The sequence below is a fragment of the Cornus florida genome, unplaced genomic scaffold (assembly GCF_030987335.1).
Source record: "Cornus florida cultivar Cherokee Brave unplaced genomic scaffold, ASM3098733v1 CherokeeBrave_3.0.0_Hap2_Chr11, whole genome shotgun sequence".
Lineage (NCBI taxonomy): Eukaryota > Viridiplantae > Streptophyta > Magnoliopsida > Cornales > Cornaceae > Cornus > Cornus florida.
In genome coordinates this window covers 127,399,063-127,418,491 of record NW_026775581.1, presented here as the reverse complement: position 1 = coordinate 127,418,491, position 19,429 = coordinate 127,399,063, and the positions used below count along the sequence as shown (strand labels likewise).

Here is a 19,429-nt window from a genome sequence, read left to right as displayed (position 1 = left end):
CCTAATTATCTCCTTATCCTCTCTCTCATTCTAAATCAGAGTTTTTATTTTTATTTTTTTCTTAAAGACATTTTAGGTATTTTGGTCTTCAAATTGACAAAATGTCCTTATTTCTTCAATTTGGAAAATGTAGGGGTATTTACACATTTTGTAAATAACAATTTTTTTTTACCCAATAAAAAATAAAAATAAAAGAAAGAAAATAAACTTAGAGGGAAATAAAAAAGAGCATAAATTTTTTTTTTTTAATTGGAAAGAAAAACACACTCCACTCGCACACTTACTTTGCCTATTTGGGGACTCAAATCCACAAACCACATTCACATCTCTATATTTGTTATACATCTTTCATTTATCTATATTAAGGGCCTTGTAGTCTAATGGTATATTTTCTACTTTCTAAAGTGAGTGGTGGAAGGTTCGAGTTTTCAAAGGAGCAAAGTGGATATGCGTAGGAAAGTTTCATGCAAAAAAAAAAAAAAAAAAAAAAGAAAAGAAAAAAAGAAACGGTGGCACGACAATACAGGCATCAATGATCTCACCCATTTTTCAATGTCCGGGGAGTGAGGCATTAGCAAGTTAGGTGTTTGTCCATCAATGAAGACTCCGGAAAAATAAAATTGCTCCACTGCAAAAGTTTGTGGGACAAGTTTTTAAATTCTGTCATGAATCATGACAAGGATACATATAGGTGTAAATATGTATGTTATATATTAGCTAGAATTTTCATATAAGTATTTTTTTTTTTTTTTTTCTCTAATTGGTACTCACACATACATGCCTTCATAGAGGTTTGAACCCTTGACATTTTTAAAAAAAGTAAGGACTTGATACCACTAACTTATTGGTAAGTATTGTTTAAATTTTGTAATTAAAGTAACAGGTGGATCAAGTCATGCTTTACAACCCCAATTCAATCTTCTCTTGAAGTGATCAAATTCCCTAGACAATTATGTTAGATTACTAATATGTCAGTGGCCAAGTGGTACCAGACTCTTACTTTTTAAAAAAAGTCAGGAATTCAAGCCTTGATGGAAACGTGTGTGTGAGAATAGTAACTATATATATATATATATTATGTTAGATTCACCAGTACAAAAATTCGTCAATTTTGAAAACTTAAAGAAAAAAAGTCACATACTCAAATAAAAAGACAGATTCAAGAAAAAAGAACTGGGGCAAATATTAGGTATATCCTTTATTGGGGGACTTGCCCCCATTTATACAAATGCACTCAAATTAGGGTTAGACTCGGCCTTACTTGTACTCAAGTTCATTCCTTATGAATTTGCTCCCATATACAACTTTACCATATTTAGATAATTGATTCCTCGCGATCACATGAATTTCGTCCATGATTTGTGGAATGCCGTTGGACCTAGGCTTGCTATCTACGGGCTTGATGATCGTGCCGAGCTAGGCTTCCTTTTTGCACGGGTTCATGCTTTCAGCTAGGATAATGTAATCTCTTGCTAAACTTTGAGTCTCGTTTTTGGCCTTGGAAGGGACGTGGTTTACTTAAACCTAAAACTGCTGTATTGGGTGGGACCCTTGCTTACTGACGCATCGTGTCTTATTGGAGAAGGAGATTTTTTCCCCCACAACCACCCTAAGTCTTTAAAAAGAGATCCAAAGGGAGCTCAAACTCAATCCACTTCAAAGATTCGAGAGAAGTACTCAAATACCCACTATCATGGACGTGGACAAAGTATTCCACATGACTGTAGGAGTTGGAGAAACTAGCTATGCCAGAAACTCTTCACTTCAGGTCCCTCTCTCTCTCAATGATCAACTCAAACTCTTAACAGATATTCTAAAACATTTAGGCCTTGTTTGGTTCAGTTCTTGTAAAACATTTTTTTTTTTAATAAATTAAAATTAAAAAATTATACAAAAATCTGTTGACAGATTTTTTTTCTTTTTCCCTGAGTTCTTGTAAAAATTGAACTGAACATACTAACTAATCCTTTTAACATCTCATATACACACACTCATATAAATTGGTTCATACATTGCAATTACAAGGCATGACTCCAACTTTTGATATGGTGAAGCACATAACCTTACAGACCATTCAAGAAGTCTATCTCACAACAGCTCTAAATGACTCGAGCATAGCTAACTTGGGTTGTTCCTCCGGACTGAACACACTATCTATCATACGAGAAATGGTGGAAGCTATCGAAGCCACAAGTCAAAAACTTCTGCAACCGGCACCAGAGTATCGGGTGTACCTAAATGATCTTCCGGCTAACGACTTCAACGCAATCTTCAAGGCGTTAGCGGATTTTATTAGGGAGCTCAGGGAAGGGGGAGATGATGGGGGTCCATGTATTTACGTAGCTGGTCATCCCGGCACCTTTTATGGAAGACTGTTTCCAAACAATAGCTTGCACTTCATCCATTCCTCCTATAGTTTGCACTGGCTCTCTAAGGTAAACTTCTTTGGGATTATTACATATAAATTAATGGCACATATTTACGGTTTGACGGAGTCAAAGTCTCGTAGCTTTGAAAAAACAGAGTTGACCAAAATACTAACGTAAATATGGAAAAACACTGTTCACTCCGAGAAGTACCGCTTTTAGGCGCATAGTTATCACTTTTTTTATACATATATACCACTTTTTGTGCATCAGGTATCACTTTTGTTTTGGACATAGAGGTACTACTTTTATTCACATAGGTACCACTTTTTGTGCATCAGGTACCACTTTTATTCACATATGTATCACTTTTTGTGTATGCAGGTATCACTTTTTGTGCTGCACAAAAAAGTAGTACATGCACCAAAAGTGATACCTATGTATCTAAATGTGGTACCTCTATGAGGATAAATAATATTTTTTCATATCTTCATTTTTTTCAAAATTATGAGACTTTAACTCTATTAAATAATTAATATGAGTTATTAGCATCATTTATTCTTAATAATTCCAACTTCTTTTCTATCCTCTTTTTCTTTTGGATTAATTTCACTGACACCCCCTCAAGTTTGGCCAAATATCACTCTCAAATATCTTTCGAAAATAACTATTACTCACATTACAAACTTTTGCTCCGTTTTTTACTCACACCCCAACCGTTTTTTACACAATTATGACACAATATAAAATGACTTAAATACCCTTTAACTTTGTCAAAACAACTCTTTAACCTAAAGAAACAGATAAAAAGACTAAAATATCTCTAAAACTATATATACATATATATATGTGTCATATATATATATATATATATATATATATAAATATATATATATATATATATATATATTTATATATTTATATATATATATAGAAAGCCAGAATAAGTTTATACTATATATAATATATGTATACACATATACATAATTAATTTTAGAATACCCATTTTTTTTAAGCTCATCATGGGTTCATAACACACCCACATAATTCATTTCCTACTCTAATTTGGATTTGCACTTGTAAATATTAATTTGGAGCTCTTATTAAACTTGTTTTAATTCTAAGTCATCTGTAATTTATTTTTAATTGTAATCAATTAAATTTATGTTTAATTATTTTTAATTGTTATTATAGTACCCCCAAATCGAATTACACCAAAACTAACAATACATATGTCTTACAATTAGCTCTCTCTATATATGTTGAGAGTGAAATTCACGCGGTTCGATACGACACCGTTTTCCTACTAGGAAGAAAGGAGAAGATCAATGAACCTTGACGGCACCGGTGTGGTGCCTGCCAAGGGCTCTCCAACGGTCAAGTTAGTCACCGAAGGTCTAAAAAGAAGGTAGGAATTTAATAATAGTTTTTCCGTCGTACCTTATTCCCGAGTCGTCGTCCTATTTATCGTCGTTTCCCTTATTCTTGATAAGGGAATTTCATTATCCTCATCCCATAGGACTTATCACATGAAAATCTTATCCTTGATAAGATTTGTCATCATCCCAATGGAAATCTTATCCTGCATAAGATTTGTCATCATTATTATCCATGGAAATCGTTACTCTAATAATAAAATATTACCGAAAAGATCTGGCAGTTGGTCAACACTTGGTTGCCTCTATCGTTAAGTCAAGATAGGTTTATTTTTCCCTATCAGTTGCCCCTCATTCCCAAGCTTGCTCGTCTAGCTTTGGGAATGTAAGATTTTTTTTTTTTTTTTTTTTTGCCCTCGGAACAGTACCCGCAGGTACTGCTCATATGAACAGTAGAATAATATATTTTTTCCCTGCCCTGGGAACAGTACCCGCGGGTACTATTCATATGAACAGTAACTTTTTTTTTTTTTTTTTTTGGTACGCTTCCTTTGGGCACTGTTCCCTTGGGTTCTATTTTTGGTACCCTTAGGTACTTTGCCCTGGGTACTATTCTTAGTACCCTTGGGTACTCTGCCCCTGGGTATTTTTAGTACCCTTGGGTAATCTTCCCCTGGGGTGCTCTGCCCCACCCTTGGGTACTCTGCCCCTGGGTACTAGTTTTACTCAGATGGTCACTCCTTTAATAAAGGAATTGAACTTTACGAGTTTTACTCAGCTCACCCCTTTAGTAAAGGATTTTTATTTACTATCCCTTATTGTAAGGGGATATTAATTATGGGATTCATTCAGCCTAGATCATTTTAGTACAAGACACTCATTTATTATCCCTTATATTACGGGGATATGGATTACGGGATTCATTTAGCTTGAGTCATTGTAATATAAAACACTCATTTACTATCCCTTATAGTACGGGGATACGGATTACGGGATTCACTCAGCCTGGGTCCTTATAATACAGGACAATCATTTACTACCCCTTATAGTACGGGGATACGGATTACGGAATTCACTTAACCCGGGTCCTTGTAATACAGGACACTCATTTACTATCCCTTATAGTACGGGGATACTGCACATATAAAGATAATTAACCAAGAGTCAAGGCAACTGAAAATTTTTTTATTAAAGACCATCATTACCTCAAGGCTTATTAAAAACAAGGTAACACGTGAGGGAGCTAATTCCAGCCGTGAGACAATTTCTAGTCGGTATACTCATTTGAGTCATTCTCATGATATGTGCTATCGCTCTGGCTGAAGAACGATTTCTTATATTTGGTATTATTTTCATCCCTGGCGAGAGGGGTTGGCCTCTTCTTGTCCTCTCCTTCCTTCCGTGCACTCATGGTGTCTTCAGCGTTGATGTGTTTTTGCGCTCTGATCAGCAACTCTATCATGCTAGTGTGAGGTTCTTTTGATAAGGAGAACAAGAATCTGGAGGCTTGGAGTCTGTGATACCCCCTAATTTTGGAACACGGATTGATCAAGTCCGCGCACAAAATCAAGGGATATCAAAACAATTTAAGTATTTAACAAGCACAGAATACAAAGAAGAATAATAAAGAATAAATAAACCGCTGAAGAAAACTAATAAATAAATATTACTTAATGATTCTCCAACAATTACAATTCGGAAATCCCATAACTCAAGGACCCCTTAAAACATTATCCAATAATCCAATACTATTTAAAAGTACACAAGATGAATAGACGAATGACAGTCTCCCAGCTGCGGATCCTCAACCTCGAGACTGGAACCTCTAATAACCTGAAAAATAAATCGTGGGTTAAACCCTACGAGCAAGTTCACTCTACCAGGCCTCTGAAAACCAATAAGCAGATCATCTCTGATCAAAACCAAACCTAATAAAGTTTTAACTTTAATAAAGCACGATATACATGTCTATATATAATTTTATATACTATATTAATCACATCCATTAATAGGTTTATTAAATTTCCATACCTATTAAATAATTATTAAAATAATATTCATACCTAGACCAATCTACCATTTCATTTTATAAAAACTCCTTTGACCTTAATCCCATCCTAGTCAGTTGTTTAATCATTTAAACAACAAATTATAATAAAAGAAATACTCTATTTAATCCCAACCCGATAATGATTTTAATTGTTTAAATCACATATCCAAAATCCAAGTTTTGACAAATCATCCACGTCTTCCCCAATATTATTTTATTAATGTAAAATAATACACTAACCAGTAAGTACTAAACTATTCTCATTTAAGAATATCTAACCCTAATCCAATCCATACATACAACAACCATAGATGATATTTTAATCATCTAACACATAACAACGTAATTATGCTTTGGCAAATCAACCATGCCATTGTAAATATTTTTATTTATCTATTGGCAATTCAACCATGCCTCCATAAGTATATTTATTTATACATTGGCAATTCAACCATGCCTCCATGTATGTATATTTATACATTGGCAATTCAACCATGCCTCCACAGGTATATTTATTCATACATTTAATTAACAATTCATCCATACTTTCCATATATGTATTCTATTCATACAAATATTTAGGTAATATATTTAATCATTTGACAATTCATCCATGCCCACACTTTGACCATTAATTAACTTTAAAATTAACAATACGCTAAATCATACATAGCCATCACATGCATATTATACGCATATCATTAATTTAACAACCAGCCTATTAAGATATGCCAAATAAGAATGATAATATTAATTATCTTAAATGATTTATATATATATATACCTACACATATGTTATTTAATGTATATGTGTGTTTAACACCTTCTTTAATAATCCTTGATCAATATACATACATACATATATATATATATATATATATATATATTCATCCTTCCATACAACTCATAGACAAATTAAACTATATATACACATATACATAGACAAATTAAACTATATATACACATATATAAATAATTTTATATATATATATATATATATATATATATATATATATATATATACACTTCCTTCCATAACAAATTATTAATTTATTATATTTACACAAATTAGTGCAACTAAATATGTCAGAAATAGTTTCCTTTAAATACTCCATATTAGTTTAAATAGTTTTCCGACACTTTCTCACTAAAACATAAATATCTCCTAGTAGGATGGGAATCTGATAATGAAATTGGTACCATTGGAAAGAAGACGAAAAATCCTTGAATTTGAGCTCAAGAATGACCCAATTTCGATTTAAAATGACTAAGTTATGACCGTTTTAATTTCTAGTGTCGAATTAGGCCAACATAGTTACCCACGCGCGCCCACGTGCTTACTATGCACTTGCACGCGCTGGATTCAAGCCTCCTTGTGTGCTGGTATTGGCTAGGCTCTTTCAGCTACCGTGAGCTCACCACACTGAATCCATCACTTCCTTTATGCCGCATCCAATGGTCATAAATGAGTGCGCAAATGAACACGCTCACACTAGATTATTTTCTATTAACTACAATAGATCTAAGGTCCAGAGCAGCGAGTGCACCATCTTCTCATGGTCTGCAATACACCAAATAATCCCATAGTTGACCAGACCACTTCTATGGTCCAAATACACATGCGCACTAAAGTTTTATGCGCCGCGATGCACCATATCAATTCACATAAGTTTAATTAATCAAATGGCCCTAATTGGCGTATACACCCTATTATCCTACACCGCGCCGCACTGGATCAATTCTTTATTGTGCCGCCGCTCCCAGTTACCTAGTGTCTATATATATATATATATATAGACACTAGGTAACTGGGAGCGGCGGCACAATATATATAATTATTTTCCTAACAAATAATAGGAAAATAAATCCTAATAAATTCCTAAAAATATCAGAAAAATTCCAGAAAATTACAGAACAATTCTAGAAAATAAAGAAACCATAATTAACTCTCTTGGGTCACAAATCCACCTATAGATTGATTTTAAAATATACATAACACCTATATATATCAATTAAAATCCAATAATCTAAAAATCAAATATAATAGTTTATATTTTTTAATTATTCCGATCTAACCATAATTTTTAAACAAATAAATTTAATTAAAGCCTTGATACTCAAGGTGAAATCCTTATGAGTTCTAAGAGGAAAGTTAGAGAAAACTCGCCTGAAGATTTCGAAACGAAACCGACGCTTTAAGCTTTAATTATCTCTTCCAATTCCGACGTCCTCCTTTTCAGATCCGACCTCCTCCTTGTCAGCCCTTCTTCTTCCTCTCTCTCTGTCTGTTTTATTTTTCTAACGTGTAAAACCTTTAACCCTAAAGCCTTATGTGTATTTTTATACACCTTAAATTTCAAATCCTATTCCAACTAGTATTATGAATTAAAATAATAATCTTTAAATAATTTATATCTATAAACATATATATATATAAATATATATTCCTTCCATAATTAACTCATTAGTTAATTAAATCATATATACTTATAAATATCAATAAATATATATCTATATATATATCTTTCCATAACAATTATTAATTAATTATATTTATATATAATTATATATATATATATATATATATATATATAAATATAATTGATACAAAAGTGATCATTTAAATAATTAAATAATCACGGACCTTCATTAATTAACCCAATAAGGTTTCATACAAGCACAAGACCACATCTTTTGGTCCAACTTTCCTTAAGCCCAATCCAATTAATTTAAATAAATAAGATAATTAATTAAATACAAAAATTAAAATAACTAATTACATGAAGCACATAAACAAACAAGAATTTACAACTAAGTCATATAATACCAATAAAATCAACACACCAATAATTCAATCAATAATCAACCACATAAACAATCAATCATTATACATAATCACGAAATATAACTTAATTAAAATAAGATAATTAATCTAGCACTCAATAAAATAAAATAAATCATTGAAAAATAAAATAAAATAATTAATCCTAATTAATAAATCTTTTAAAATTATCGGGGTATTACATTCTTCCCCCCTAACAAACGGAATTCCGTCCTCGGAATTCACAAATCCATGAAATAAAAACTTTGATTATTTAATTTCAAATTTCATTATTCCTTTTATCCGTGTGGAAATTAACCCATCCACACATATTCATTATTAGCAGATACATCACGTAATTAGCTAATTCCATATTTATATAATTGATAAATATAAGTACACACTAGAGACTCTCACTGGACTAAAGCCGTTTCAACCGGATAGTGGGTATCTTATGTAAAACGCACACAAAGGTGGTTACGAGTCCTCCTTCTACCAGAGCCCACACATCTTTAAACCCAGCTACCCATCTCAATCGGCAATATACGCCTCCATCCTAACCACTGATCCTAAGACTCAAGCTTATATCATGGCCCATATATGTGTGTGTGTATGTATATATATATATATATATATATATATATATATATATATATATATATATATATATAAAATCCATTATATCCACATAAAAGTAAACTATCTAACCATATTATTTCAATGGCATACCATCCAACTATTCCGTTGACCTGACACGAATAAGTAGGACTTAACGCTATGGTTAATCCGTTCCCTTATAAATATATAGGTAGGACTTAACTTCTTTGGTTAATCCGTCCCTGAAATACCACCGTTCCATACCGGTGTATTAAACAATACAATTCATAAATAAATAGGTAGGACTTAACTATTCCGTTAATCCGTCCCTAAAATACCTCCATATTATTTTATTGGTGCATAAATCCATAAAACCCATACTTCAAAATTAGTGGAAGACTCAACGATTTACCAATACCTTCTAAATCGGTGTCTTACCATTTTCCTGATAAGACTCAATGATTTACCATTAGGACACACTAACGGACCGAATATAGAATACAATGAATCCTAAACTTAAGCTCTAAGTAAAAGAGTACACAACGCGGAAGTCACACAACGAAAGACACCCTAGGGACACTTGAACCTGGAGTGCTCTGATACCAACTGTGATACCCCCTGATTTCGGAACACGGGTTGATCAAGTCCGCGCACAAAATCAAGGGATATCAAAACAATTTAAGTATTTAACAAGCACAGAATACAAAGAAGAATAATAAAGAATAAATAAACCGCTGAAGAAAACTAATAAATAAATATTACTTAATGATTCTCCAACAATTACAATTCGGAAATCCCATGACTCAAGGACCCCTTAAAACATTATCCAATAATCCAATACTATTTAAAAGTACACAAGATGAATAGACGAATGACAGTCTCCCAGCTGCGGATCCTCAACCTCGAGACTGGAACCTCTAATAACCTGAAAAATAAATCGTAGGTTAAACCCTACGAGCAAGTTCACTCTACCAGGCCTCTGAAAACCAATAAGCAGATCATCTCTGATCAAAACCAAACCTAATAAAGTTTTAACTTTAATAAAGCACGATATACATGTCTATATATAATTTTATATACTATATTAATCACATCCATTAATAGGTTTATTAAATTTCCATACCTATTAAATAATTATTAAAATAATATTCATACCTAGACCAATCTACCATTTCATTTTATAAAAACTCCTTTGACCTTAATCCCATCCTAGTCAGTTGTTTAATCATTTAAACAACAAATTATAATAAAAGAAATACTCTATTTAATCCCAACCCGATAATGATTTTAATTGTTTAAATCACATATCCAAAATCCAAGTTTTGACAAATCATCCACGTCTTCCCCAATATTATTTTATTAATGTAAAATAATACACTAACCAGTAAGTACTAAACTATTCTCATTTAAGAATATCTAACCCTAATCCAATCCATACATACAACAACCATAGATGATATTTTAATCATCTAACACATAACAACGTAATTATGCTTTGGCAAATCAACCATGCCATTGTAAATATTTTTATTTATCTATTGGCAATTCAACCATGCCTCCATAAGTATATTTATTTATACATTGGCAATTCAACCATGCCTCCATGTATGTATATTTATACATTGGCAATTCAACCATGCCTCCACAGGTATATTTATTCATACATTTAATTAACAATTCATCCATACTTTCCATATATGTATTCTATTCATACAAATATTTAGGTAATATATTTAATCATTTGACAATTCATCCATGCCCACACTTTAACCATGAATTAACTTTAAAATTAACAATACGCTAAATCATACATAGCCATCACATGCATATTATACGCATATCATTAATTTAACAACCAGCCTATTAAGATATGCCAAATAAGAATGATAATATTAATTATCTTAAATGATTTATATATATATATACCTACATATATGTTATTTAATGTATATGTGTGTTTAACACCTTCTTTAATAATCCTTGATCAATATACATACATACATACATATATATATATATATATATATATATATATATATATATATATATATTCATCCTTCCATACAACTCATAGACAAATTAAACTATGAGTTGTATGGAAGGATGAATATATATATATATATATATATATATATATACACTTCCTTCCATAACAAATTATTAATTTATTATATTTACACAAATTAGTGCAACTAAATATGTCAGAAATAGTTTCCTTTAAATACTCCATATTGGTTTAAATAGTTTTCCGACACTTTCTCACTAAAACATAAATATCTCCTAGTGGGATGGGAATCTGATAATGAAATTGGTACCATTGGAAAGAAGACGAAAAATCCTTGAATTTGAGCTCAAGAATGACCCAATTTCGATTTAAAATGACTAAGTTATGACCGTTTTAATTTCTAGTGTCGAATTAGGCCAACATAGTTACCCACGCGCGCCCACGTGCTTACTATGCACTTGCACGCGCTGGATTCAAGCCTCCTTGTGTGCTGGTATTGGCTAAGCTCTTTCAGCTACCGTGAGCTCACCACACTGAATCCATCACTTCCTTTATGCCGCATCCAATGGTCATAAATGAGTGCGCAAATGAACACGCTCACACTAGATTATTTTCTATTAACTACAATAGATCTAAGGTCCAGAGCAGCGAGTGCACCATCTTCTCATGGTCTGCAATACACCAAATAATCCCATAGTTGACCAGACCACTTCTATGGTCCAAATACACATGCGCACTAAAGTTTTATGCGCCGCGATGCACCATATCAATTCACATAAGTTTAATTAATCAAATGGCCCTAATTGGCGTATACACCCTATTATCCTACACCGCGCCGTACTGGATCAATTCTTTATTGTGCCGCCGCTCCCAGTTACCTAGTGTATATATATATATATATATATATATATATATATATATATATATATATATATAATTATTTTCCTAACAAATAATAGGAAAATAAATCCTAATAAATTCCTAAAAATATCAGAAAAATTCCAGAAAATTACAGAACAATTCTAGAAAATAAAGAAACCATAATTAACTCTCTTGGGTCACAAATCCACCTATAGATTAATTTTAAAATATACATAACACCTATATATATCAATTAAAATCCAATAATCTAAAAATCAAATATAATAGTTTATATTTTTTAATTATTCCGATCTAACCATAATTTTTAAACAAATAAATTTAATTAAAGCCTTGATACTCAAGGTGAAATCCTTATGAGTTCTAAGAGGAAAGTTAGAGAAAACTCGCCTGAAGATTTCGAAACGAAACCGACGCTTTAAGCTTTAATTATCTCTTCCAATTCCGACGTCCTCCTTTTCAGATCCGACCTCCTCCTTGTCAGCCCTTCTTCTTCCTCTCTCTCTGTCTGTTTTATTTTTCTAACGTGTAAAACCTTTAACCCTAAAGCCTTATGTGTATTTTTATACACCTTAAATTTCAAATCCTATTCCAACTAGTATTATGAATTAAAATAATAATCTTTAAATAATTTATATCTATAAACATATATATATATAAATATATATTCCTTCCATAATTAACTCATTAGTTAATTAAATCATATATACTTATAAATATCAATAAATATATATCTATATATATATCTTTCCATAACAATTATTAATTAATTATATTTATATATAATTATATATATATATATATAAATATAATTGATACAAAAGTGATCATTTAAATAATTAAATAACCACGGACCTTCATTAATTAACCCAATAAGGTTTCATACAAGCACAAGACCACATCTTTTGGTCCAACTTTCCTTAAGCCCAATCCAATTAATTTAAATAAATAAGATAATTAATTAAATACAGAAATTAAAATAACTAATTACATGAAGCACATAAACAAACAAGAATTTACAACTAAGTCATATAATACCAATAAAATCAACACACCAATAATTCAATCAATAATCAACCACATAAACAATCAATCATTATACATAATCACGAAATATAACTTAATTAAAATAAGATAATTAATCTAGCACTCAATAAAATAAAATAAATCATTGAAAAATAAAATAAAATAATTAATCCTAATTAATAAATCTTTTAAAATTATCGGGGTATTACAGAGTCCTCCTATGAAAGCGGTCAAAGCTACCTTGTTATCCACCTCTTCTACCTGTAACATCTCTGCGTTGAATCGGGTGATGTATTCCCGAATCGACTCTTCCTTTTGTTGCTCCACGATAAACAAGTGGGTAGCCGGCCTTCTATGCCTCTAACCTGCAATGAAGTGGCTCACAAACTGCTTACTCAGTTCTTCGAAGGTGTTGATGGTTCCTGGCTTCAGCTTGTTGAACCAAACTCTTGCTGATCCCTTAAGTGTAGTGGGAAAAGCTTGGCACATGATTTCGTCTGGCACAGCGTGTAAATGCAGAAGAGCTTGAAAAGTTTTCAAGTGATCGAGGGGATCTCTGGTCCCATCGAAGCTTTCGAATGAGGGCATCCTGAACTTACTAGGTAATGGACATTTCATAACGGCGGGGCTGAACTGCAAGTTGTTCCTTTGTACAAGGTCATTTACAGCGGCAGGACCTTTCCTTTTCAGAGCCTGCATTACATCTTCCATTTTCCCCTTGAGATCCTCAATCTGCAGGTCGAGATAGGTAACTTTCTTTGTCTTTTCCTTAAGACAAAAGGCTGTGCTTTCAGGAGGTCGGGAACTCCGTGGGAGAGATGGGTAGACCACCTCTCTATGTCGGGTTCCCACCTGGCTTTGTTCCACTTCAGTCTCATTTGGGGGGGATGATTATCTTGCTCTTCAAGATTCCCATTCCCTCCGTTTGGATTTGAGAGATCTTGTCGTGGTAAGTTTTGTTGAACTGGTGGAACAAGATATTACAGGAGTGCTGCATTTTGCTGAATCAACTGGTCCATACCCTGACTTAGAGTTTGGACCTGCAGTTCCAACGCTACAAGCCGTGTCTGGTTGTTTGGGACGTCCAGGTTTTCACTCAACTCTACCCTTTGACCAAATCCCTGCGACAGTGTTCCTTCGGTAACCATACCGGACTGCAAACGTATATACCCAACAGAGTAATTAATTGATTCAAGGGAATCGTTGTTCCCACAGACGGCGCCAACTGTTGAGGGTGAAATTCGCGGAAGAGAGGAGAAGATCGATGAACCTTGACAGCACTGGTGTGGTGCCTGCCAAGAGTTCTCCAAAGGTCAAGTTAGTCACCGGAGGTCTATAAAGAAGGCAGGAATTTAATAATAGTTTTTCTGTCGTACCTTATTCCCGAGTCGTCATCCTATTTATCATCGCTTCCCTTATTCTCGATAAGGGAATTTTATCATCCTCATCTCATGGGACTATGAAATCTTATCCTTAATAAGATTTGTCATCATCCCCATGGAAATCTTATCCTGCATAAGATTTTTCATCATTCTTATCCATGGAAATCGTTACCTCTAATAATAAAATATTATCGTTGGTCACCGAAAAGATCTGGCAACTGGTCAACACTTAGTTGCCTCTATCGTTAGGTCAAGATAAGTTTATTTTTCCCTATGAATATATATATTATATTGATTATATATAATTAATTTCTTGTTCTCCAAAATCCATCTTGGCCGGAACCTTGCCAACACTCCTAATGAGTACAGTTGCAAATTCCTATACCCCTTTAATACATATCTATCAATATCATCTTCAAACTTCTCATATAGTGCTGGAATTGTGAAATTGGATAGATGAGGACGGGATGGAAATAGAATTGAGAATTCCAAATTCATTCCAGAATCGCCGACCTTGGTTTTTCTCATAAACACCACCACCAAAATCCACCCATTCGCATACCTGAATAAGAAAAGAAAATACAAGACGAGCTCGGACTCGCAATCTACTCACCAATTGAGTCATCTACTTCCATTGAATTATTACACTAATCTTCAACAATTATTTTAAATCAGTGATATACATGCACGTGTATATATATGTACGCTAGTCAGCCGGTGGCAAGGTAACACGAACTTTTTCCCCTTTGTTGACCTCTACTCCTTCACCACCGGTGCATGTAAGTGCAGAAGAGATCGTCCTCAATCTAATCCGATCTCTTGAAAAATGTGGGCAATAGGCATCGATCCGTCCAAACGGTAACCACTTTTTCTTTTCTTTTTTTCTTTTTTTGACCTTTTTGGAAATTTCCCATGAGTTTACATTTTTTTTTTCTTCTTTAAATTGTCTATGACTTACTTAATATATAAATCTATCCGTCGATCTGGATGCCTTCGCTGTCGTCTCTGTGCCTAAATGACACCACCTAGGTTGCCATTGTTATATATATACACACACACAAACACCTGCAATTGTACTTATATATATATATATACCTGAGGGGTATAATAGTCATTTAAGTAATTTTATATTTTGAAATAAATAGAATTAAAAATTTATGGGCAAAGTTGTCTTTTTTTATATTTTCAACGGAGACTTTAACAAAAAATAAATAAAAATAGACTTAAATGATTGTTATTTTTTAAAGATGTTTAAGAGTGATATTTGACCAAATTTAAGGGGGTGTCAGTGAAATTATTATTATTATTATTATTATTTGTTTTTTCTTAGTGTACTGTTGGGAACTGTGTTATTAAAAGTAGTGTGGTACAACCAGCTATATTGTTGTTCTGCAAAAACAGATCAACGCCCCCTAAAAGTTGTACAAGGAGTATCAAATTCTAATTCTACATATGAAGTTTTAATTGATTGATCCCTATTAAAAAAATAATAATAAATAAAAAAATTAGGAAAAGACATGAACCTTTTTTTTTTTTGTTTTTTTTTTTTTTTCAAATTAGTGCGCACGGGTTTGGCTAGAAAGGCTCTCTTTGGTCTCTAGTTCTAATCTCACCAAAGATAAGACATGAATTCATTTAGTTTGTAGGCGATTGTATACATTTTGAGTTTGCAAATAGAGTTCAAAAAAGCTAGTGAATAAGCTGATTCTTGGTTATTAAAAATAAAGATAATGTTGTTTTATAAAACAAGTGGAATATGATTTTAATCTAAATCCAAATTCGATACGATCTTAATCCGAGCTAAATATGAGATGAATTGGAACATTCAATTTGATAATTTGTTAACATAATAAATTAAATATATATTTAATTGATCTGATTTGAATCTGATCTGCATGACCACTCAAATCCCAATTGTTTGCTCTTAAAACTAAAGAACATGATAGGAGTCCGATTCCGAGTCTCACTTTCTCGAAGCCAACTAGTGGACTCTACTATTAAAAAATAAAGAACTTGTTATATTTTCACAAGAAGAAGAAGATACTCCCTCCATTTCAAAACAAATGTTCACATTTTTATTTTTATCCGTTTAAAAATAAGGGTCTCATTTGAAAAATCAATATACTATTTTTTTTATATAATATTACCAATTTAACACTTTTGCAATGAACCTGTAATAAACCATCATATTGCTGTGGATTTCACTACTAATATAATTAAAATGTAATAAATTTTTTTTCTTAAAAAATTAAATTCTTAAAAATGAAGGGAGGGAGTAGTATATTTCTATTCCTGTCAACAAGTGAAATAAAAATCATGATGGACAATCTCAAATTCTGAATCCAGTAAGAGACCTGTAGAAAGGCTAGGGCCCCATTGTTCAGTTACATACTAACGCAAACATAAGAGCCCACCAGGCACAACAGTTGATGTGGTCCTACCATCCTTTGTCTTAATTGGAACCTCAACTCTTGCTCTTTTCTTCATCACGGTGCAGATGACGTACTAATACCACCCAAGATGAAAATTCTTAGCACATATTTGTACATTAGATATACAAATAAAATCATATATGTATGATTTCCAGGAGCATGTTGCGAGTAACATGTGTGTTTGTAACTCCTGAAAAATTAATTAGTATATCAAACATCTTAAAGTTTATTTTTTTGAACAAATAACACTTATTTTTTACTTTGAATATATTATTTAATTTAAAATATAAAAATATTATAAATTAAAAAATTTTGACAATCAACGGATAGAAAAGTACCGTTAACAAATCATATGTCTTGCACATCACTAATTAATTATATTAAATACCGAAAATGCCATTATTTGATTTCAAAAATGTCCTTACCCTTAATACATTTTTGGAGTTTTCATAACCTATAGGTGTCATATGAGCAATATATAATTTTTGGTTGATCCATGTATGTAGGTTCCTCCCGCACTTTATGATAACAAAGGCAAGTCGATAAACAAAGGCAACGTTTACATATCTGAATCAAGTCCTCCTCAGGTGGGTGAAGCGTACTTCAGGCAATTTCAAGAGGACTTCTCAATGTTCCTCCGATCACGATCCAAGGAGCTGATCAGTGGAGGAAAGATGGTGCCGATCTTGTTGGGACGGTTGGATTCAAATCATGTTGACCGAGGCAATGCGTTCTTTTGGGAACTTCTCTCTCAATCCTTCGCCAATTTGGTTTCTCAGGTACCATAAGTGCTACTAAATAAATTACTTGGTCATCTATGTAATAGCACAATTTTTATATGCATACATATAGATTTGAATGGGAGGGGGTTTTAACAGTAAGATTGCTTTATTGTGATAAAGAAATCACATGTTCGAAATCAAGCATACAATTCGAGACAATACTGCTTACATCATATCCTTCTAGACCTTGTAATTGCTGGAGTTTCGTGCATTGAACTAGACATTTTGTACATATTTATATGAATGTGTATTTATTATACATAGTTATGTTGTTTTGTAGGGAGAAATTGAGAGGGAAAAGCTTCATTCTTATGATGTTCATTTTTTCGCACCATGCAAGGATGAACTAGAAGATGAAGTAAAGAGAGAGGGTTCTTTTGAAATGGATCAGCTTGAAATGTTCGAATACGAGAAGGATGTTGGGGACAGTATGAGCTATGGAATGGCAGTTGCAATGACAGTGAGGGCAATCCAAGAATCAATGATTTGCCACCATTTTGGACAAGGAATTGTTGACAGCTTGTTCAAGATCTATGGAAGATTAGTGGATGAAGAGATGGCTAAAGAAGAGATAAGGCCCATTACTTTTGTCAATGTTCTTAGAAAATTATGACTATATATAAACATGAAAAATTACTAAGAATTGGTACTTTGTTAACCGATAAAAATTCTATCTTTTTTTAATAAAAAAAAAAAAAAAAAAGATTGGGTGTTCGAGCTTCAGTGGAGACATAAACATAATATATATATGTATATATGTAATTGCAAATTTGTGTAAGGATTGTGGAGAAATCATTTTTGCTCTAACCCGTGTACACTGTTTGCTTTGGCAAGCCATGCGATCAAAGAAAATCCTGACCTCTAAGCACCCCTTAATTACAAATTTTCTCTCTTCCATGGGCATTAATTAAGAACCAATTTTATGATACCCTTGGTCCACTACAACAAAATGGTTTTTCAACGGGAAAGATTAGGCCTTTTATCAGATCTAATTATTAAATAAAATATTCAACTCAACAAAATATTTTTGCAAACTATTTGGGATATCTGAATCATATTTTCTATTATGCTCTATCTATGCCCTTAACCTCGGTCCAATCATATGTTCTGATATCTTTTCTTATTTGCTCCGCTCATGTTAGTTAATTTTAGTCCTCTACCCTCCTACAAACAATTCTTCCTTACATATGTGCTATTGAGGATACAAGATTTTGTTTCTTCTCTCTCTCTCTCTCTAGCCTTCTCCCCTCACTTTCCACCCGTCATGGTCTATTTATAGGCCATGACCTTTATTGTAGTTAACCAATTATATTGGGCCTATATTCGAAAGCTCTCTTCCTTCTGGGCTAGGTCTTGCAATGGGCTTGACCTTCCTCGGTGGACCTCCCACGTTCGGCCCATTCCAGGGTGCTTTGGCATGGATCCTACTTCAATCATTCAACCCGATCTTCTTCCCGCGAACCATATCCGGCCCATGCCACTTGCCGCATCCTCAACTGCCCCCATAATTACCCCTTATTGATTAGGGGGTAATTATTAGAGGCTGCTAATGATGACCTGACGGCTCGAGGAAATCGTGTGGGAGAATGGACGGTTAAATCTAGGGGTCGGCGCTTCGAGATTCAAAAAGACAACCCATCGCTTTCCTGACTCCTCGGCTCTTGGGCTCATCTCGTCTTTATAAGCTCCATTGATTCTCCATCGATCCTCTTT

The 19,429-nt window shown here is 33.0% G+C and overlaps 1 protein-coding gene across 1 annotated transcript; it reads left to right on the top strand.

The window, feature by feature from the left end:
* The first annotated feature begins 1,693 nt into the window (after positions 1 to 1,693).
* Positions 1,694 to 18,598, top strand: LOC132286210 (probable methyltransferase TCM_000336). The gene is made up of 4 exons (XM_059788486.1): positions 1,694 to 1,779; positions 2,042 to 2,435; positions 17,441 to 17,713; positions 17,997 to 18,598. Exons 1-4 carry the CDS (start codon positions 1,694 to 1,696, stop codon positions 18,327 to 18,329), a joined length of 1,086 nt encoding a protein of 361 aa, XP_059644469.1. The 3' UTR covers positions 18,330 to 18,598.
* Positions 18,599 to 19,429: the final 831 nt, after the last annotated feature.

Excerpts from the sequence above, each read along its gene's own strand:
- LOC132286210 (XM_059788486.1), top strand. The coding sequence starts at position 1,694 with ATGGACGTGGACAAAGTATTCCACATGACTGTAGGAGTTGGAGAAACT. Across the intron at positions 1,780-2,041 it reads TCACTTCAGGTCCCTCTCTC|TGATATGGTGAAGCACATAA; the intron begins TCTCAATGATCA and ends GACTCCAACTTT. Across the intron at positions 2,436-17,440 it reads GTTTGCACTGGCTCTCTAAG|GTTCCTCCCGCACTTTATGA; the intron begins GTAAACTTCTTT and ends CCATGTATGTAG.